This window comes from Acinonyx jubatus, chromosome C2 (assembly GCF_027475565.1).
Source record: "Acinonyx jubatus isolate Ajub_Pintada_27869175 chromosome C2, VMU_Ajub_asm_v1.0, whole genome shotgun sequence".
NCBI classification, from domain to species: Eukaryota; Metazoa; Chordata; class Mammalia; order Carnivora; family Felidae; genus Acinonyx; species Acinonyx jubatus.
In genome coordinates, this window is record NC_069384.1 from 8,999,233 (window position 1) to 9,021,727 (window position 22,495).

At 48.7% G+C, this 22,495-nt stretch overlaps 1 protein-coding gene across 2 annotated transcripts; it reads right to left on the reverse strand.

The window, feature by feature from the left end:
• Window positions 1-1,052: 1,052 nt before the first annotated feature.
• On the reverse strand, window positions 1,053-22,430 carry CHAF1B (chromatin assembly factor 1 subunit B). Of its 2 annotated transcripts, XM_027041637.2 has the most exons (14): window positions 21,306-22,424; window positions 20,368-20,561; window positions 19,790-19,922; window positions 17,650-17,767; window positions 16,867-16,970; window positions 14,313-14,409; window positions 12,430-12,514; window positions 11,162-11,255; window positions 7,592-7,661; window positions 7,402-7,493; window positions 5,456-5,618; window positions 3,902-4,264; window positions 2,376-2,470; window positions 1,053-1,821 (listed from the first exon to the last, which is right to left on the reverse strand). In XM_027041637.2, exons 2-14 carry the CDS (start codon window positions 20,491-20,493, stop codon window positions 1,730-1,732), a joined length of 1,632 nt encoding a protein of 543 aa, XP_026897438.1. In that variant the 5' UTR covers window positions 20,494-20,561; window positions 21,306-22,424; the 3' UTR covers window positions 1,053-1,729. The 2 variants fall into 2 exon arrangements, with proteins under 2 accessions (XP_026897438.1, XP_026897439.1); XM_027041638.2 differs by lacking the exon at window positions 3,902-4,264 and having other exon boundaries at window positions 21,306-22,430.
• Between the last annotated feature and the right edge of the window lie 65 nt (window positions 22,431-22,495).

Sequence of the window (22,495 nt, forward strand, 5' to 3'; positions counted from 1 at the left end):
AAATAACCAGAAGAGATCATATGCGGGGAAAGCTTTCCTCTTAGGATTTCCTAGTCATGGCTGGCCGGTCAGAATTACTTGGAGCTCTGGGTGCCTGGGTGGCTCAGTCGGTTGAGTGTCCAACTTTGGCTCGGGTCATGATCTCATGGCTCACGAGTTCGAGCCCCGCGTCGGGCTCTGCGCTGACGGCTCAGAACCTGGAGCCTGCTTCGGATTCTGTGTCTCCTCTGCCTCTCCCCCGCTCACGCTCTGTCTCAAAAATAAACATTAAAAACAAAATTACTCAGCTTTTCAAGAACCGTGACCACGCCCCCAGCCCCATCAGGCCACATGCTCTGGAGCAGGCACCCAGGTGACGGTATCCTTGTCACCTGTTTGGGTGATTTCAGTGTGCGGTGAAGGTTGAGAATCAGTGGTCAAAACAGATACCATTTGACATCTTAAAGTGTCTTCATACTGAGTGTGACCCACACCTGTGTCGTCATAGCTGTGCACACATTCACCTCCCCCCCCCTTCAGTCCACGGTGAATCATCCCTTGGGTGCCACTTTCCCATCTAGACGGGAGGCAGACTCTTCTTCTGGGTAACTAGGTTATGGATTAAGCAACAAATTGATCCTCTTTCCAATTCTTTCCTTTGTTGCTGCTGACCTGAGTTCAAAAGGGCACACTCCTCCACTCCTTGGCCACTTCCCGTCAGACTTGACTGGGGTTCCGTCTCTTCCAGACTGGGAAGAACGCCAGGGGTGGTGGGGGGAAGGCCTTGCTTGCACAACTCATGGTGTCCGCTATGCCAAAGTGGCAGGTGTCACACATCCTGAAATTCAACGGTAGCACCTCCTCTGGGTGAGAAGCAGCAGCGGGCGCTTCCAGACAGGGGTTCCACCCCGTTGCCGCAGGACCAGCAGCCACCGCGAGCACGTTTCCCAGGGACTGCCTCCTGTGGCCAGCACCTTGTGCGCGCCCAGCCCCCAGCTCTGGTTCCCTCCCCGCAGGAGAGAACACACCCTCAACCCGGAGATGGGGAAAGCAAAGGCAGAGGCAAAAACTGCTCAGGAAAAGTTCTTTTATTCTGAAAAATCAATCTGAAAAGTTAACCTATTTGGATACCAAACTCTAAAGGGAAATCTCCACTCGCTCCCTGGGGAAAAAAAATAAATAAATATGCCAACATAGCAACATGGTTCCTTCCAGCAGGAAGAGGGTGGCAGAGTCCCATCTCGGACCCGTTTTTCCTACTTTATTCTCGCTAGCTTTCCAGCACAAGCATTTTTATTACCTTTACAGTCAGAAAGGAAACTAACTCCTAAAAACCAACTATTCAGAAGGGAACATCAGAATAAACCTTCTCAAATAACTTTCTCCTCTCTCATGCCAGCTTTGGGAAGGGTCTGCTCGCAAAGCGTCTGCACTTTCCCTGTGTTTCAAGGACGGGCTCCCTGTTCCACACTAGACAAGGCTGAACCGCTCCAGTTTCAGAAACTCAAAAGAAGATCCGGTCTATGAAAACGTTCACTGCTCCGAGGTAAGCATGTGTCTTGAATACAAGTGCAGACATAGTTCTGGAGAAAAACTGGTCCATGTGTATCTTCTGTTACAGTAAACAATTCACGAGTATCCATCAGGCTCCGCCTATTGCCACTGGTCTCCGGTGTCCCCGGCCTAGCCCCCCCTCTCTGTGCACGGGGGTCCCCAGACCTGGCAGCCTTCGAACAGCAGACAGATCTCCTCAAGGCTCCAGACCTTGGGAACTTCCTTTGTGTTCACCAAGCCGAGGCCGCTTGGGCTCCAGAGGACTGTCCTGAGGGTCCCCGGGCGTCCCTAGAACATTAACAAGCACAGGTTGGCCAGTAAGTGAACATTTGCTTAAAACTAAGAGCTGATATTCACAAAATAAATGTTGTGCCCAGACAAGATACCAAGGGTCCTATCTGAACATAAGGGAAAGGATCCGGTGGTTTTCAACTGGGGGCGATCTCACCTGGGCAATGTGTGGGGACACTGGAGAATGTCACAAGTTGGGGTAGGGGCGGGGGGAGAAATGGGTATTGGCATTCAGAGGTGCTAAGCACCCCACACTTGCAGGACAGCCCCCCCACACAGAATTATCTGACCCAGATTGTCAATAGTGCCCAGGTGGAGAACCCTGACCCTACAGCACCTCCGGAACCTGCCACCTACTCAGCTCCCTGAATGCCTGCGTGGAAAGGTACTCTCCCTGCCGAGAATAAACAGGCAGCCAGTGAATCTGAATGACGGTCTAATAAGATACATCCCTGCTTTCTCAGAACTGACTTAAAATTAGGTGGTTAATTTCCAAAAGAACAAAAGAGAAAGAATATCTTGAATTCTATTAAAATAACAGTATCACTTACCTGGTTCAGTTTCTTCTGTGGAAGGGGTGGAGATTATACTAATTGGTACAGAATTTGGTGGAGTCTCTGTCTTTAAGGGTAGTAAATTTATCCTCCTTAATTAAAAAAAGTAGGAAAGAGGTACAAGGTTCATTAGTATCCTAAGAATCATTTATGATGATGCCAAATTTCAAAACTACCCAAAAGAAACATTAAAAATTTTCAGCTAATCATACCATGTAGACATTAAATGTCGATGTGCCAACTTAGTAACTAAGGACTATGTTCATGTACTAAGTTCAATCATTAGGCTTATGATAGTCACTCGCTAGTCACCTAAAAGTTTCAAAACCCGTGTTTTGTTGATCTGCAGTGGTATGCTGAACACATCACTGGACACCGCATACATAAGGCTAGCCAACAATGGTTTCTACTACGGAAAGCTCTGAAACAGTTCTTGTTTAAAATCCAATCTAATTTTTCAACAACTGTTTTTTTTTAAGTTACAACAGAAGACGACTCCAAGAAATTAAGAGGGGAAAGGTTTCATAAGAGTATTTGAAAGAACACCTTCCCACTCCCTTCCTCCACCAAAAAACACAGAAAAACAAAAAAATGTTGCTAGTCTGCAGAACTCAGACAGCCGAGAAGAGCCGAACGCTACATGTAATCCAGATTACAGACTGGCGAGTGAAGTCTCGGGCAGGGCAGAGGAAGCGAGACACGTGGTGCTTGTCATCTGCTCCCTCCCCAGGACTCCCACAGGGTCAGACGGGGGACTTCCAGTCCTAGGAGGACCCCTGGACCCCAGCTGCTGTGCACAACAGAAGGGCTCTGTCTGCAGCACCGGCGGGGAACTCAGGCGGGCTCAGGAGCCAGAGTGACGTGAAGAGGGACAGAGACACCTGCAGCATCACCCGGGGACACGATCAGACCAGACATGCTTACCATGAGCCAGTCCACAGACGCAGTAAAAACTGCCTAAAGATGTTCCTTTCATTTTCCCGCCTGCTGCTCAGTGCCCATGACTGTTCTGGGCAGGAGAAAACAGGTGATGACTGGGGAACCGCTTCCTGCCTTAAGGGGCTGATGACCTAACAGGGAAAACAGAAGCCTAACCAAACTCCTGCTACTGAATGTGATATGTTATGACAGAGGAAGGGCTGCAGGGACATCCAGGGAGACTCCAGTGTCACCAGGGACGCAGATGGCTGGGGCTCCCGGAGGAAGGTAAGGGCAGAGAGGCCCCTAGGGCAGAGTGTGCTCAGGGCCCTGGCCTCCGGGGGCAAACTAGAGATTACGGTAAAAGGGCGAGGCAGGGCCAGTGGGAACGGCCCCAGAGGGCAGGCTGTGGCCAACTGTCTATAGGCCGCGCACAGGGGTCTGGAGCCGGCCTGAGAGGCAGAAGTGGGGACGCAGCGGAGGTCACGGTTAGCAAGGTCTCCGGCAGCAGTGTGAAGTACTTATGGCATTTCCCCCATTAAAGGTTGGTGGCTTCCTGTTGGCAAACTGCAGTGACGATTTCTTCTTCCGTCAGAGGTTCTTACCGGGGTGTTGTCTTGCTCCAGGCCTGCAGCGTGTTCAGAGTGACCCTCCGGGATGGGGGTGCTTTGGGATTCTGCGTGCTGGGCTGCAGGGCCTTCTTCTCCTCGGAAGGCGCTGCTGGGGCTGGAGATGGTCTTGCCTGAGGCGGGGGTGTGCAGGGGCTGCTGGGGGTCCCCTCTACCAGCCTGGGGCCTGGCGAAGACCCCTGGTGTGGCTGACTCTTCGTTTTCTTTGCTGTATCGGGAGTTCCCACGCTTAAAACCGGCTTCTCTTTCAAAGGTGTTCCAAGTTCATCCTTCTCGAATGTCACAAACGAACAGTAGCCATCCGTGGAAGAAATGGCCAGGAAGGCCCCATCGCTGGACCTTTGTTCCCCAAACAGGACAAAAGGTTAGAAACCGAACCCAAGTCTATGGGCCCCTTGTCAGGCTCTCATGACTAGTGACACCATGGCAGTTCAAGCAAAATCATAGGCTTTGGGTGGTTGGTTTCCCAACCCCATCGCGTTTCTCGGGCACCGCAGTATCTCAGGACTGTCATCGAATTCACCTGGATGAAAGTGTGAGGACCTTTCCTTTTTTTGGTTTTTTTCCCCCCAAGATAAAACGAAAAGGAGAAAAAAGTCTGTAAAGAGCAAGGAAGAGACGGTGGGGGAGCAGGCCCAGGCAGAGCTGGGCACAAATCAGGAACCCAGGGGCTCGGAAGACCCCACCGGTAGGAGGCGGAGCGCAAGGTGACTCCCTGGGTGCAGCTCTGGGTGCCAGGAGCTCATGGGTGCGGGCTTCCTGCAAGCCCAGAGGGCCTGGTAAGCCCCCAACAAGCAGGGAGCCCAAAGGGTACCCCCTCCCTCAGTCTGAGAATCAGAGGAACCCCTGGGGCAACTGAATGGCATCATTCAGATGTTTCTGTTACAAAAGGAAGCAGTATTATTGCAAATTAGAAGCGGCTTTCCTTTAAAAAGAATTGGTAAGAGGTGCCGGGGTGGCTCAGTCTGTTAAGCATCTGACTTCAGCTCAGGTCATGATCTTGAGGTTCATGAGTTTGAGCCCCGCTCACATCAGGGCTCCGCTGCAGCCTGCTTGGGATTCTCTGTCTCCCGCCCCCATTTGCATGGGCATGCATGTGTGCTCACTCTCCCTCTCTCAAAATAAATAAACTTAGAAAAAAAGTTAAAAAAAAACCATCTTTTTTAGTGTTTATTTTTGAGAAAGACTGAGAGCCAGCAGGGGAACGTGCAGAGAGAGGGAGACACAGAATCTGAAGCAGGCTCCAGGCTCTGAGCCGTTAGCACAGAGCCCGATGTGGGGCTCGAACTCACGGACCACAAGATCATGACCTGAGCCAAAGTCAGATTCTTAACTAACTGAGCCACCCAGGCACCCCAGAAAAAAAAATAGTTTTAAATAAACTTAAAAAAAAAAAAAGTTAAAAAAAATATTTTAAAAAAAGAAAAAGAATTGGTAAACACCGGCCAAAAAAGCCACCTGTAGCGCTGGAATGCTCCCTGCCCCAAGGCTCTACTCCAGGCCCACCCTCCCTCACCACCAGCCACTCACCAGGAGACATCACTCAGGGTGTGGTAATGTATGTTAGACACGTAGCCAAAAGGGAACGGTTGCTGGGTGTCATACAAGAGCACAGAGTCTTCAGAAGCCACAGCAAACACCAGGCGGTAGGGCAGGTGCACCAGCTCCGTGCCCGGCTCCTGTGACGCTCTGTCTGCTCGGGTGAAAACAGGGACAAAGGGCGGAAAACAGAAGCCAGAGGAAACAAATTCCCAAAAGCCCTCTCTCAGGAGACGGAAATGACATCATTTTACTGAAGGCTAGTTTGCTATGTGCTTTACAAAAAAAAAAACAAAAACAGTCCTTTAATTTATATGGGAATAAAGGACAACCACACGTGACCTGATGAGGACACCGTGTCCTGATCCAAGACTCAGGGGCACCCAAGGTCCAAAAAGGTGGGGGTACAAAACAAAAAAACTTGTGAATAGAACAAGTCCTTTCTGATACGAAAAATAAGGGTAACCTAGAAACATTTTATTAAGGTATACAAGCTTCCAGGTAATTACATTCATTCACATAAAAGGATTAAAAAGCTTAAAACAGCTGCTTCCAGCCTTGGAGGAAGAGGGACCTGACTTACCCTCCCACCTGAAGCAACTGAATACCAGGCAAAATCTACAAAATAATGTTTTCCAAGACTTCTGACCATCAGGCACTGAGGACAGTGATCTCTGAGGGATGGGAAGTCAAGGACGAAATCCTACATCCAGCTTGCTGCCTGGAGCTGCCAGGCCCGGGAGAGGGAGAGGTAAAGGATGAAGCAGGGAGGCCCGGGCAGCCGGAGTTCACAGGCACAGACCTACAGGCCCTCTCAGGTCTCCAGCTGAGCACTGATCAGCACTTGCAAGTGAGGAAACCACCTGAGGCCAGAGCAAGAACTACAGGAAAGAGAGAGTCATTCCCGAAGCTCACACAAAGCCAGACAGAGTGTGTTCCTCCACCCAGAGTGGGAAACCTATTTCACGGGGCACCGATTACTCAGGCGGCTCTGCTTCTGCAGTGGGGAAATTAGCTCTGGACCACATGCTGCCGTGGTCCCACTGAATGAGGATAAGCGGCACGGTGTCTCCGAGTAACTTCACTGCCTCCCAGAGCAAAGCTCAAGAATATTTATGAAAATATACCCAGCATCCACAGAGGTAAAATTCACAATGTCCGGCATCTAATGAAAAATTACTAGACATGCAAAGAAAATATGACCCACAATGAAGGAAAAAAAAAATCAAAACAAATCCTTTGTACACAAAGTCATTAAAAGTTATTACAAAAACTATCCTACATGTTCAAGAGGAGGAAGGATGGAGTGTGTTAAGTAGAGACATGGGACACAGAGTACAGAAAACGAAGTACTGAGAAGGAAGAAAGCAAGCAGATAGTAAACTCGGGACTAACCTCAAATGGCCTAATGCACATGTAAGCGGAGCCCCTTGTGGGCAGGAAGGGGGATGACAGAAAAGACATTTGACACTGTAACGGCTGAAATTCCCCAAAGGTGATGAAAACTATAAACCCATAGATCTAAGAGCTCAATGAACCCCAAGCACAAGAAACCTGAGAAAATTACACCAAGGCCCATCAGAATCCGACTAAAGCCCCTGATAATGAGAAAAACCTTGAGGGGAAAAAAAAAAAACTAAAAAAAAACATCATTTTACTGCATAGGAAACGAATACTGAACGACATTCAATCTGCTCTGGATTAAAAAAAATTACTTTCATTCCTTTAAAAGTGAAGCGAAGACAGCATATTCTAGACAAGATGAACACTGGACAATTTTGATAACCTCGGGCTTTGCTCCTGCTCCTCACGGTAACTCAACCGCACCAAACCCACAGAGCCGTGCCCCCCACGGGAGAAAGCCCACATCACAACCCCCGCAGCCCGGTGACCTGCCTCGGCGAAGACCTAACACAACCAGCGTGGCTCTAACGTACCTGTTTCCACCACCGGCCTCAACTCAAAGTAGACGGGACAGCAGCGAACTGCAAGCGTCGCTTTGCCAGGACAGGGAAGGTGAGCGATGGGCCTAAAAGATCGGTCATGACCTTCTCAGAAAAGGGTACCGCTACTCACCAGAAACAAAAAGAAAGGGTAAACATTTCAATGATTTCTTCCACTGCATACCTTTTAAGATTCTTCCTGGAGAAAACATAGGTGGTATTTGTTACATTTTCTCCAGACTCCACACATCCAGCTGGGGAAGCAGGAAGAGAGAGAGAGAGGTGAGGTTTTATTAGATGACAGAAGACACACTCAAGAGCATCCAACCCCGGCCTGTAAAACATTTCTCCCCATAGCCATGTGCCCTGGACAGTGTTTTTGTGACTGAGGACAAATACACACGGTCCCAGGCTGGGCTCAGCTCTTATTCCAGCTCTACCCACCTGTCACATCCCCCTGAGCGGCCCACCTGCTCGGGGGGGGGGGGGGGGGGGGGGGGGGCTTCAGGCCCGGGCAGGAAGAACCGGGCAGGCCTCCGTCTGGGAGGCCAGTCACTTCCTGCTGGAGAAGCACTCTCACTGTATCACCCCACTGTGTCCGCTGGCTTTGAGCTTGGCTGCCAGCCAGGGCCTGCCACTAGCCTTTCCCACCAGCCTGATGCGGCCAGGAGACCCAGACCTCCACTGCACCCCCAACCCATGAAGCAGCTGACCTTGCTCTGGGGGGAGCCCATGTTTGAGCTCTTCCACACACTCACCCTGGGATGACCTTACAACGAGGCCAGACCCGGCCACAGAATGACTGTCAACCATACAGCAGTATCTTTCCTGATACACACACACACACGTCATTTCACATGTGACCGTTTCGTCTCTGCTGGGGGGTGGGGAAGGGTGGACAGAGACTCCGTCAAGTAGTCTCTTCGACTCAGCCCACCCTTCCAGCCCCACATCCGCCATCTGAACAAACCACTGTGTCCTCTTTCCTCTTTGCTCGCACAACCAACACCCAGTTACAACTCCATCGCGTATATATTCAGAGGGTGGGGCTTTTAGCCTAGTTCACAAAAACAGGATCTCGTTTATACCTTCATTTCTGTTGCTCTGTTCGGTCAACCACCCGCGAAAGCTAACTTGGATGATGTATCTTCACTAGCTGCCCCATGTTCACTGGTATGAAAATGCCGTAATTCATCCACCCGTCTTGTTCATCGGTATTATTCTTCACGACTAGAAGCCATACTTGCAATAAATATCGTGGAAGATATACCTTTATGTACTAGGTTTTCATTTCTTAAAGATGGAGTCAAAGACGGTGGGGGGTGGGGACAGATGGGCTGAAAGGTACATGTATTTGACGGTTTCCAGACTGTTTTCTAAACTGGCTGTAACAATTCATGTTCCCGCAGCAATACTCACATTCTGCATGCCCATCAGCCAGGGAGATTTGCACTTTTGTCTAGTCTGAAGAGAATAAAGAAATCCCTAATCGTAGGTCACTTTATTTTGTATTTCTCTATCACTGAGGGTCCAAACCTTTCCCTGTGGGTGCTGAACACGTGAATTTGCTCCTCTGCAAACTGCCTTCTTGTTTCTTTCACTCATCTTTTTTTTCCTGGGTTTTTCTTTTTCTCTCATCGATTTGGAAGAGCCGCTGAACGTGACACACGTAAGCTCTCTCTTTCCTGTCTCGTAATCGGTGTTTTCCAGTTCCATCACTTGCCGACTGATTTCGCTTACTGGGCCTCCACCGTGCAAAAGTTCACCGTCAAACGCAAACAGGCCCATCGTTCCAGAGCTTCCAGGATTCCTGTCTCCGTCTGTCTTCCCTGGCCCTAGGGTGTCCTCCTACGTTTTCACCTTTTAGATTTAAGTATTGGCTTCACCCGGAATTTATTTTCATATGTAAGTTAAGAGTCCAATACAATGTTCTTCCAGACAGCTGGACACTCTAGCACCATTCACTCAATAATTCATTCTTCCCACTATGTCAGATTTCCTTATCTCAGGATCTATTTCTGGATTTTCTGTTCCGGTTTACTAGTCTGTTTATTCCTATACCAATAACCATATTGACTTGATAACAGTGGCACCATAGTATCTGCTGACATTTAGGAAAGTGCCTGCTCAAGTATTATTCCTATTTTTCATACTTTTAAATCTATTCTTGGGGCGCCTGGGTGGTTCAGTTGGTTAAGCGTCTCTTAGTTTTGGCTCAGTTCACAATCTCTCAGTTTCTAAGTTCAAGCCCCTCATCAGGCTCCATGCTGACTGTGTGGCGTCACCTGGGGACTCTCTCTCTCCCTCCCTCTCTGCCCCTCCCCTGCTCATGCTCTCTCTCTCTCTCAAAAATAATAAACTTAAAAAAAACTAAATCTATTCTTCAGCATTTATTCTAACAGAGCTGGCAGGCTGTCCAACTAAAAGTAAGCCAAAAGCCTCTAATAGGATCCTACTTGGAAATCAATGCGTATGTTAATTTTTAGAACTTGAGATCTCTATTCATTCAGAACTTGTTTTACAATCTTCAATAAGATCTTCTAGTCTTCATAAAGGCTTTGTGCCTTTATTAAAATTTTTTCCCATGTTTTGTAGGGTTTGCATTATGAATGGAATAATTTTTCTTTTTATATTTCTAAGTGCATATTCCAGTATAGAAGATTTTTAAGTATTTCATAGATAGTATCCAGCCACCTTATCAGATTTTTTTATTCTGATATTTTTAAATCTCTTGGATTTTCTAGAAACATAATCCTAACACCAAGGTTTCTTCTTTCCAATCTTTGTAATTTCATTCTCTCCTCCTCCTGCATGTATTACCACCACCAAGAATAATAATGACAAAAGCAGACATCCATCTGATACCTGATTCTAACACAATATTTTTAGAGTGGTCATTTAGTAAAGATTTGTCACTGGGTTTAGTAAGCAACTTTTAATATACTTAGCAACCACCTACCTGTTGCTGATCCTGAGACACCCCCTCCCCAGGCCAATGTCACTCCCACATGATCCCCGATGTCCTAAGGCATCACAAGTATGCATGTACAATTCACACCCTCTCAGGCCTCCTCTGCCCAACCGGGCTGGAATACTTAGTGGCCAACCTGACCTGTGCCCTCCTGTTTGGCCCAGCCCTGCATTAGGTGATCGCCTTCATACAAAAGATGGGACCCGAGCCACGGAGAGCAGAAGACATTCTTCTAAGAACACCCTGGCAATCAGTGCCCCGGCTGACGCTGCTGGGCTTAACATCATGCCTTCCTATAGACAATGAACCTGTCTTGTCCTTGCTGATTCTGCAGTTTCGTCATACTCAAGTTATTCCAACCAAACTTGTCCCTGCCACAATAGACTGCTTCATCGAGAATAGAAACAATAAACCTCTTTTAGCTTTAGCACTATGACCTCTACATACATGCCTAGTGAAAAGACATTAACATTTTTTTAAGTTAAATCTAAGAGCAAAATGTCTGTCACACTAGCCTAGTGGCTCCCCAACTTCTCTGCACATCAGAACTACTTGGAAATTTTCTAAATTCCAAAACCTAGACCACACACACCCCGGACCAATCAGACCGGCTCTGGGGGTGGAACCTGGGGACCAGTGCTTCCTGAAGCTCCCCTGGAGGTTTCAATGTCTGAACAAGCTGGGGGGTCGCTATTTTAATCAGGATTCACTGAGCTGACAAGCGGCAACTGGAATCACCCACCGCTGCCATCACGCCTCAAATCGGAAGCTTGTCAAACCCACCTGGTGTGAGGAGCAAAGACCCATCAGGGGTAAAACTGAGTCTACGGAAGAATGACTTCATGCTGTCGTCGTGAAACATCCGGTAACTTCTGACCTGTGGCACACAAGTTTAAACATTAATCCAAATCTTTTTTTTTTTTAATCCAAATCTTTACATTCACAATAACGGTTTACCAGTTCCTTTTTTTTCCTGTCTTTATATAGTGTCATTTATTACACTCACGTAACAGGGGAAATATATTACAAATCAAATCACTCCAGACTGCAAGAGTGATCGCTCACAAAGATTAACTGCCCACCTGCGTTACAGAAAGTCGTATGTGCATACAGGTCTACGTGCATGTTTGTGGTTCTACAGTTATCTTTTTAAAAAGCCTCCGTGAGAACACCGTGCACTGTCAAGAGCAGTGTGTCTGGACAATGAGACCGGGGAGAAAAGCAGGATGATGTGTGCGTCCACTTAGAATTTCCAACTTAATGAACACCTCTTATAAACTAGTCCGCTCTTAAACTGGTAATCCATCTTTTCAAACCTTTCTTGAACACCTGCGTGGAACGGTTTTTGCTCCCACTCACTGCCACTGGATAAACATGAAGCATTTAAGTCTCAAGGACCCAAAGACCCGGCATTACCCTCCTTACTGTACACGAGCTCCCCATTTTGTCAGTTTGTGGCCCGCTTGGCCCCGCCAGCTGCTTGAGGCCCAGGTTTGCACCACATCCCTTTTTGGTTCCAGTGACCAACCTGCTCCCTTTTGTCTAAGTAACTGCCTCCATGGTCTTGATTCCTCTAGGACCGCTGGCTGGGTCCCCACGGTCCTGCAGGCAGCATTCGCTCTAAACCTGCCAAGACGGCCTACTGCCCGCTGCCACCTTCCTGCGGCATAGTGCCAGGTCCCCCTCGGTCAGACGCTCGTGACTCTCCCTACACCTCAGAATCCCAGAGGCCCTGCCTACCTCAAGCCAAGCGGATCACACACGCCTGGGGGGTGGGGGGCAGGCACACATGTCTCTTAATGCTTCCAGGCGACTCCACAGTGAGCTGGGGTTGGACACCTCTACCCACCATCGGCAGCTCTCCCCTGGCCCCCGGGTGTCCCCATTTCCATGCAGACCAGCCCAACACACTAACTGAGCCTTGGCTGGACCTGAGGAAGCGCACGGTAGTTCAAGTGTCAGGTGCCTGAGACCAGGGACTTAGCTGTAGGACACGGAGGAGCTCGTGACTTCCTGAAGCACTGCTAACACAGAAAGTCAACACTTCATACCTCTCCTTCGGCCCCTATTCCAGACAGCATCTTTGAGACATTAAAAGCCACACGTTTCTTCTGGGTGCTGTACACCCTGAGGATCCTAAAGAAAGAAAAACATTCTGACTGATGTCTTCTAGTGAACGAAGTGTTCCACACAGAAACAATCTAGCATCAAAACTGCAGGCCGATTAGACCAGGTCAGCCTCCAAGACCATTTATGACTGTCCCACTTAACTCATTATGACAGAAGCAAACCACCCAGAGGAGGTCACTAATGAAGTGAGGAAACGGGCCAGAACTTCACTTTTTATCGAGTGTTTCAACTTGTCAAGTAAGATGCTCATCAGGCCTCGCCTTTTCAGGCCTTGACACTTGGCCCGGGGACAGTTTGTAGGACTGCAGTGACATTTCTCTTGTATCGAACGGTCTCACCCTCAGGGATTTGCAAGTCAGGAAAACACCAACAGATAAATTTGCTTCTTGCTAATTCGTATTATTCCCACTAGCTAATCAGGTCATTTCACTCCCAACTGCCTGAATAAAACATACAGATCAGAAAATAAATGTACGTGGAACGTAACAGGAGATGCTTCGATTCAAAAACACTAACTCGTCCACACTGCTGGGCCGTCTGAAATCAAACACGTTATGATTAAAAGAAGTTGGAAAAATACTCAAAAGGATGACCTTGACTGATGAGTAGTAGTGCATCCACCACCTCAGATTCTTAGTTCTTTGTTCCAAGAATACGATTAAATGAATGATGCCAGTAAACACCACAACAAACCTCCTTTCGGGAAAGACGAAATATTCTATTTTTACATTAACTTAAATGGAGTCATTGAAATGACTGCAGTAGTAAACTATAATCAAAAAATGAAAGAAAGATGCCTGGCTGGCTCAGTTGGTGGGGCAGGAGACTCTTGATCTCAGGGTTGTGAGTTCAAGCCCTGCGGTGGGTGTAGAGATTACTTATAAATAAAATCTTTAAAAAAAAAACAAAACAAAAAAACACGAAACACCCAGGGACACCTGGATGGCTCAGTCAGTTAAGCGTCTCACTCTCGATTTCGGCTCAGGTAATGATCTCATGGTTGTGAGTTTGAGCCTCACATTAGCGCAGAACCTGCTTGAGATTCCCCCTCTCTTTCTCTCTCAAAATAAACAAACTTAAAAAAATAAATAAACAGGGGCGCCTGGGTGGCTCAGTCGGTTACGCGTCCAACTTTGGCTCAGGTCACAATGTCGCAGTTCATGGGTTTCAGCCCCATGTCAGGCTCTGTGCTGACAGCTCAGAGCCTGGAGCCTGTTTCAGATTCTGTGTTTCTCTCATTCTCTGACCCTCCCCGGCTCATGCTCTGCCTCTCAAAAATAAATGTTAAATTTTTTTCTTTTTTAAAGAAAGAAAGGAGGAGGGAAGGGAAGGGGAAGGGAAAATTCTAACCCAACCACTAGCAACCCCTTCTTACAGAAGTCGTATTTATAAAAGACTTTTTTTAAACGTTGCCTATGAATGAGCCCCGCTTCTCTCTCTTTCTGCCTCTCACAAGATTCTCTCTGCCCCTCACAAGATTCTCTCTCTCCCTCTTTCCTTGCCTCTTGCTCACTTACAATAAACAAATGTTGCCCGTGAAATTCAAATGCAATTCAAAACTCCCTCTACATTCATTCACCCATTCAATAAAGATTTGCTAAGTACTACATAAAAGGCACTTGCCCTAATTAGTTTCCACTTTCACGTTACGGTGGAAGAGTAACAGTAAAACCAAATGCTTGACATGAAACCAAGAACAAGAAGCAAAGCTAGACCGGGCTTCAGATTGGTAAATGGTGATGAAAATCCCTCTGCAGGAAATTTCAAGCCAGCAGAGAAGACAACTTGCCAAATCCTGACGTACCTGTCACAGCTCAGGGTGGCAACATACTGACCCAAGGGGTCCCAGGTTACTCCTTGGACGTAACTTTTATGTTCATTAAAGATAGAGATCTTCTGTCCTGCGAATAAAGCACATGACAGCTTTACTAAAGCCTACTGGAGCACAAGCAGAATAAAGTACAGTTTAAGTATTGCGCCCTTCATACCCTCCTGTCATTTAGCAGGCGCCGTGTCAGGCTCTTGGGGGAAAAAGGGGACTTTACATGGCCCACACTCCCCAGGAGCCTGCTGCTTTTGGGTGGGGGGGGGACACACCATCAAAAGGCAAGCCAGCTGAGCATGGTATAGACGGGGCAGCTAAGAGGCCACCGTGAGGGTCGGCAAGGCACGAGCTGAGGTCAGCTCTCCCTACAGGGCAGGGTGAGGGGGGCTATGAAGGAGGTTTTGTAAGCCGATCCTCGGCACACGGAACAATGGGTCACTGAGAAGTCTACAGGGTGAGGTCCAATGCCAAAACGGCAAGACGAGGACAGGAGGTATGTGACAGCGACCCTCATGTATCAGGAAAAGGTTCTGGGAATTCGAGGTGCGGCCGAGAGGAACACTCAGCTGGGAAGTGACCTGCATCGTGAAGACAAGACTGAGGGTCACAGAGGACATAGGAAGTACCACTAGTTAGGAGGGGACAGCAGGCCAGGCGGGAAGCAAGGGCCGGGCAAAGCCAGTAGTGATGGAAAAGGGACTCTGTGGAAAGAGAGAAAACCAGCAGCACACAAAGATTACCCAGATAAAATGCAGAGGCAGTTACGGAACCCTGGCCATTCTTAAAAACCAACCAAACAAAAACAACTCAAATGGCTCTTCTCTGCAGAGGGGTCTACACTCCTGTGACCCTGGGACCCGCCCTCCATGTGAAATGCAGCGAGGGTGCTTCAGGCTAACTTTCCTTCCCCCTCGCCTTCTTGCCAGTGTTTTTGGGGGTCTGTGAGAGTAAGGTGGCCTGCAGCCGGGTGACAGCATCTTCTCAAACGACCCCGAGTTTTACAACAGAGGCTTTTTTTTCTTTTTTAATTTTTTTAATGTTTATTTTTGAGAGAGAGAGCGAGCGAGAGAGAGCATGAGAGGCGGAGAGGCAGAGAGAGAAAGAGACACAGAATCCGAAGCAGGCTCCAAGCTCTGAGCTGTCAGCACAGAGCCCGATGTGGGGCTCAAACTCACAGAGTGCAAGATCATGACCCGAGCCGAAGTCAGAGGCCCAAATGACTGAGCCACCCAGGTGCCCCTCTTTTTAAAGTTTATTTATTTTGAGGGAGAGAGAGCATGAGCAGGGGAGGAGCAGGAAGAGAGGGAGAAAGTCCCAAGCAGGCTCTGCCCTGTGAACGCAGAGCCCGACACGGGACTCGATCTCATGAACCATGAGATCATGACCTGAGCTGAAATCAAGAGTTGGGGACACTTAACCGACTGAGCCACCCAAGTGCCCCACAAGAGGCTTTTTAACCCACAACTGCTATCATTAGGTCAGTGTGTGAGTAGGGTTTTCTGAAGAGGGACTTTCTGCGGGACCTGTCCTGCCTCACAAGCAGCTCCCCCGCAGGGCCTCTGCACTGGCTGCTCCCACAGGCTGAAGCCTCTTCCCTCCCGCATTCAAGTCTTGGAGCAACCTCCTCCGATCAGCCTTTCACTCTGTGGCCCCTTCCCAGCGCCATCACTACTAACACCCTGTTAGATGGCAGCCACAATCATGTAGGATATCAAGACCTGGCAACGTTCAAGGTCATTACAACTGGCTTCAGGGGGCTGCTGGGTGGACTGTCCACGCACACAGTGAAATTATCCAGGGCAATGGCCAGATGTGGGGAAGAGAAGAAGACAGGGACGCCAGCCCTCAATTCTGCCCAAGTCAGGGACTGGGTAGAACATGACAGAGGTGAGGTGAGACAGAGGGGGTCTGATTGGATGGCAGGTGGCAGGGACCTAAAGTGGACAGAGACTGTCACTGAGTGGATAAACCGGATGTGCAGGCAGCGTGGTGGGATGCCCGCTCCACCCTGACTCCCCCACCAGGGCCCTCAGGCTGGGGGAGAATCCGCAGCCTGCAAAAAGGGCAGGCAAAGCATTTCACGGCAATTTTTATAACTTCTCACGTGTCTCCTGTCTCCCCAAACAGAAAACAGGTCCTGTAAAAGCAGTGAGGTGCCCTCGGCTGTCCTCTGTCTCCTCAAACGGATGCCAGCTCCTACCTCTCCCAACACTGACCATTCAATGCCCCATCATGACAACGTGCTAAACTTCCTGAGATCCTAAGTTCTGCAAAGGCAGGCATTAGCCCTGCCCCCAACATGTCTACACCCCCAAGCATGTGGGATGGACCTTGCTTTGGCACCAGTAACCCTCATACACGTGACCACTCTGAGTTGGATCCATGATACAGGAGGCTAATCCCTACCCTACTGAGCCAAATACCTATTTTAGTTCACTAAAGAAACTCTTATGCCATGAAAGGTCAAGTAGGTTAGCTTTTTAGACCCTTAGAAAGTCCTTCCCCCTGACAAGAACAGAAACGTATTGGCTACCTTTACTGACATCCCATATGATGGCCGTGTTATCCACAGAGGCAGAAGCCATTAGATTCCCGTCAGTTGCCCAGCAAATATCGTACACATCTTCCAAGTGGCCTCTATAATCCAAAGAAAAAAAGAAAAAAACATCAAAAACTTGTAACCAAACTCAGAGACCATACACGAGAATAGGATTTTAGGGGGGGGGCTCCTGGGTGGCTCAACGGACTCTTGGTTTCAGCTCAGGTCATGGTCTCACGGTTTCATGGGTTTGAGCCCCATGTTGGGCTCTGCGCTGGCAGCGTGGAGCCTCCTTGGGATTCTCTCTCTCTCTCTCTCTGCCCCTCCCCTGCTCGTACTCTGTCTCTCAAAGTTTAAAAAAATATTTTAAAAAATAGGATTTTAGAAATTTCCACTGGAACTCTATTAGCTGCAGCTATAATCTACCACCTTCAGAGGTACTTGTATCTTTGTAATTGATTCAATCTGACTAAAGAAAATTTTACAGCAGAAATAAAATCCATTTTAATCATGTTTCTAGCTTTTAAAATGATTCTCTTATCTCTGCCTTGTGTAAGTAAAAGGTTTAAGTAAGATATAAGTCAAAATGCAGGGCGCCTGGATTGGCTCAGTCAGTAAAGCATAGGACTCTTGATCTCAGGGCTGTGAGTTCAAGCCCCATGTTGGGCATAAAGCTTACTCAAAAGAACATTTTTTTTTTAAATAAAAAAATGCATGTGAGTTTAATGCTCTCAGAGCAGTTAGATAAGGCACTCCCATGGTCCCTGTCCAAGTTACCTCAGGGTTTTTACGACAGTCCAATTCTCCTTGTTCAGCTGGGCCTCATCATCATCCTGAAAAGCAATCTGTTCTGGCTCCTTATTATCATTCACCTTCCACAACAGGATGACGGCATCTGTGGAGTGATTCAGTGAAAGATAAGCCACGCTTTTTGCATGCTCCTTCATTTCTGGGCTTTTAGGGCTTGAAGTCCTATTTATGTTGTTCAATAGACAGTATGGTCACAATGATGGACTTCTAAGAATTTCGACAGGAAAAACAGGTTTGTCTTCTGATCTAAAACTCCAGAATCTGGGGCGCCTGGGTGGCTCAGTGGGTTAAGCGTCCAACTCTTGGTTTCAGCTCAGGTCGTGATCTCACGGTTCATGAGTTGGAGCCCCTCATTGGGCTCTGCACTGACAGTGCACAGCCAGCTTGGGATTCTCTCTCTCCCTTACTCTCTGCCCCTTCCCTGCTCGTGCACACTGTCCCTCTCTCTCAAATAAGATAAACCTAAAAAACAAAAACAAAAACAAAAAACCAACCTCTAAAATCCTAAGGCATAACCTATGAACGGCTGAATAGGAAAAAACAAAGAGCCACAAAGAGCCACCGGCAAGGACTGGCAAATGGTTCCTGTGTAACCTTCAGCAGGACTTAGCATCTCGACTCCTCAGTCACTTGACCTGTAAAATGGGGGTAACTGCGTACCTATCTCATAGGGCTGTCTCAAGGATTAAATGAGTTAATATGCATAAAGCACTTATAATACAATGCCTTGCACAAAGTAAGCCACGGACACATTAGCTACACATACGGATGCAGCAGGTATCTTGGCCTGACGTCATCAATTGTCTGAGTGCTATAAGCCCTTGTGCTCTGACCCCAAACTCACCACCTAAGCCTGAGCACCTCTTGGCCTCCCTCTGAATACCAGTAGGACAATGAGCGCACCAGCTGTGTGGGCACACGTGTTCTCACTCCAAATGCACCGGAATCCCAGGAGCTTGGTGGAAAGGAGATCAGCCTTGACACTGACAAGTGGACGCTCTCCACCGTTAACAGGTTTCTGGGCCCCCAAAGCCAAAGGGCTTTGCCCAACAAGTGCTGCCCTGTACACCCTCTCAGAAGACAGCCTGTCAACCTCCCCCAGGGACAGTCCCCACTTCCCACCTTTCCCTCTGTGCACAAACACCCTGGACACCGTGGCACTGAACTTAACCAGGTGTCTTTCCTCCTCCTGCAAAGTCTGTGATTTCTGTTTTATTTTGTACTAACTTGTAGACTGTTCTGGTGTCAAAGCATGGGAAAACGATTTACTTTTTAGTAAAACCATAAGGAAAAAGGAAGAACGAGTTAGTAAACTGCTTAGGAAAAAGTCCCAGTTTTATGGGTTTAACATTTAATATTGTGAAGATGGCAACGTATCCCAAATAAATCTACAAATTCAAGGCAATCTTTATGCCACGTAAACACAAGCAGAAAATAGGAGTCAATATATTCCCAGGAAACAAACATAATTTAGAGGATCATTCAGACAATACTCCCCCAGCGAATCAATTAATTACAAAGAGATGTGGGAAAGGCTGTGATCACTTAGATACTAAACTAGCAATCAAAGCCAGGACAGGTGTGTTGGGACTCTGACAAAATGGTGGGCACCTTCCTACTTGTCTCCACCGGGCAGCGGATCCTGGTGAAAGTTGGGGAGGGGCCATTGTCAAACAGGTCTTTTCGGGTTAAACTTACTGTCTTCCATCCCCTCGTGCTCCCCAGAACGCTATTTTACTGAGCTATCTAAATGACACACTGAGGTCAAATGACCCCTAAAATGAAAAAGTGGTACAGAAGCACCTGCGTGGCTCAGGCGGTTAAGCGTCCAACTTTGGCTCAGGTCATGGCCTCACCGTTGGTGAGTTTGAGCCGTGTGTCGGGTCGGGCTCTATGCTGACAGCTCAGAGCCTGGAGCCCACTTCAGATCCTGTGTCTCCCTCTCTCTCTGCCCCTCCTCCGCTCGCACTCTCTCTCTTTCAAAAATAAATGAACATTAAAAGAAAAATTTTTCTTTAATCACACCTGGGTCAAATCTCACTATTTAACATGAGACACACAGGTATCTGGTTTCTAAGGAATTTTGAAGGATAATACTAGTACTCACCATCTCCTCCTGATGCTAAAATTTCCCCATTCGGAGAAAAACGCACGACATTGACAGCTTTGGTATGGCGGGCAAGATTGGACAAAAATTCAACAATGGCCTTTCCATCGGGTCCTTTTTCCACCTTCCAGATCTGTTGATACCAAAACATTCATTCAGGGAAACATACAGTGAGCACTTACCAATCTGTGCTTACTAAAACAACACTGTGCTTAGTTTCAGTAAGAAAATAGTTTTTCTTTTGAAACGTAAAGTGGAACTTTGCTCTGAAACATAAACCAGCAACCCCATGGCTTGCTGCCCTCCCTCCTTCCTCTTTCTCCTGCAAACCGTTCCCCAACAGGAACTGGCTCAGTATTCTTAAAAATAATGAGCCTCCCGTTTACCAATCTGGGAAACATTACTCAAGGAACAAAGCTTTCTTTTGCTTTCATGGTTCACTCAAGGCCCTGAGAATTCATCCCTCTGGGCTAAATGACGGATTGGTTTGAGTTTGTTGACTTTTGTTTCAAAGAAAAGAATGGAGAATGCACCCTCAGTAGTGCTTCTCAGGGCCTTTCTCTCTCCGCCCCACTTACCCTAACCGCCGTGTCTACACCGGCCGACGCCAGTCTGTGGATCCTCCCGGCGGTGCCATGCTGGAAGTCCAGGCTATACACCGGCTCCTTGTTGTGCCAGGCTATTTCGCAGGTAATGACTTTCATCCTCCCGAGTCTTGATGGAGCAACACAAATCCGTCGGGCACCGTTCTTTACCCAAAGACAGAGGAAAGCTGAAAATCGTCGGTAATGAACTGAATATTATAGCAGGAAAGGTGTACTGAACACTTATTATGAGCCAGGAGCCCTGCTAACCATTAAAAATGCACGCTGTAGTGAGAAAGGATGTTAGTGTTGACCTCTAATGTAACACCTTGCAGGTTCACCTAAAATGCTTCGCTGAGCCGCGGCTGTTGGAAGTTTATTCTACTGCTAGGTCCGGAAAGAGCAAAATGGAACACCCAGGCAGAGGAAATCGAGGGGCCGACCCTACGGCGCGACCGCCCCCGCTTAGTGGGGGTTGGAGGGCGTTCGGGGAGAGTCAGGGGCCGGGTCGCGCGGCGGAAGGGGCTGCCCAGGGCTAGCGGCCTCCCAGGAGAAGCTGCCGGGGCAAGTGGACAGCTTGGGGGGTCAGGGGGCTTCGAGAGACACCCACTTCCCAGGCGGCTTGGGCCGCCAGGAGGAGAGGGTCGCCCAGGGTAGAAAACCGAGGCGAGGGAACCAGAAGGTACATCCCCCCACCCCCCGCCCCGTTCCCAGGCCGCACGGGACCAAGCGCTCGGCCGGAAAGCCGAAAGCGGGCCTGGCGGGGAGGAGGCCGCACGGAGCCGGGGCGGGGAGCCGCAGAGCGCGCGAACGCACGCCGTCCGGAGCTGTGCCGGGACCCCGCGGCCCGCCCTCAGCGAGACCCTCTCGCTCTCGCTCGGCCCCGCGGGGAGACCGTGGGGACGCCAGAGCCGGCGCCAGGGAAGCAATACCTGCAGGGACGCGGTCAGTCGGCTGCACAGCCAGCTCCCGCCGCCGCTTACGCTTCTTCCCGCGCGCCACAGGCCCCGCCTCAGGGAGGGCGGGATTCCAGGTACGACCCGCCTCTTTGTAGGCGGGATTCTCGGGGAGCCCCGCCTTCGCATGGGCGGGATTACGCGGCGCCCCGCCCTTGCTCGGGCTGCAGAGGGTGGTCCAGAGCTGCGGAGTCCTCGGAATCCCGTTGGGCCGCTGCTAATTCCGTTAATTACCTGTCCGACCGACGCATCGGTGGAAGAATAGGTGAGTTATCGACTCATTCATTCAATCATTTCTTCCCTTTTTGATTAACTCTTTTAACATTTACTGAGCATCTGCTTGACTCTGCACCCTGTGCCGGAGCTGAATAAGCAGTGGAGAGCGAAACTGACTCAGACTTACTCTCAGGGAGTTTACAGTCCGGTTAAAGGAAAAGAACGGCCCTGTACGACTGGTGGGCAGGCTACAACTCTGAGACCCACCCAAGACCACCCTGTCTGTCACTGGTATTCTTTCACAGCGAATATTTGAGAGCTGTAACCTGCATCAGGCCGTCTCCATCTCTGGAGTTTCAAGCAGACGGTCTTCTGGCTTCCTGCACACAAATAATTATTTTAAAAAGATAAAGTGAAAAGTGGTGTATAAGGAACAATGGGCTCTTACAGTTCTGAGGACGCGGTTATTTCGGATTTAAGGGCTCAAAGGAAATTTGAAGAGGGCATTTAAAATGGGCTTCAGGTAATAGTTTTGGATGAGCAGCTCTGGGAAATGGGAATTCAAGCTAAAGAAACTCAAGAGTTGACAACAGAGGCATAACGGGGGAGCAGTGGGATCCACGATGGGAAAGCATGGATGGAGCAAAAACCCGGAAGCATTTAGACATGAATGAGCAGGTCATATGGGCTCATGTGTCTCAAAGGCAATTTTCTCATTACAAATTAACTGGAATTCTGTGTATATTTGTCTGGGAGCTTGGTTGGGACGAGATGACAGATGGACACTCTCATGCTAACAGCAGGTTTCTGAGTCTTCAAGACCAAAGGACTTTCCAAAACGAGTGCTGCCCTGTGCAACCTTGCAGAAGACAAGGCTGCCAGCCTCCCCCAGGTGACTCTCCCACTCCTCACCCTTCCCGTCGCCGTCGCTCCCTCTCCCTTCACCCCCT

Bases quoted from the DNA above. Each gene is read 5' to 3' on its own strand.
- CHAF1B (XM_027041637.2), bottom strand. From the start codon at position 20,493: ATGAAAGTCATTACCTGCGAAATAGCCTGGCACAACAAGGAGCCGGTG. The intron at 2,471-3,901 runs GTAAGAACCTCT...TTTTTAATTAAG, and splicing joins TGGAGCAAGACAACACCCCG to GAGGATAAATTTACTACCCT. The intron at 1,822-2,375 runs GTAAGTGATACT...TTAATGTTCTAG, and splicing joins CACAGAAGAAACTGAACCAG to GGACGCCCGGGGACCCTCAG.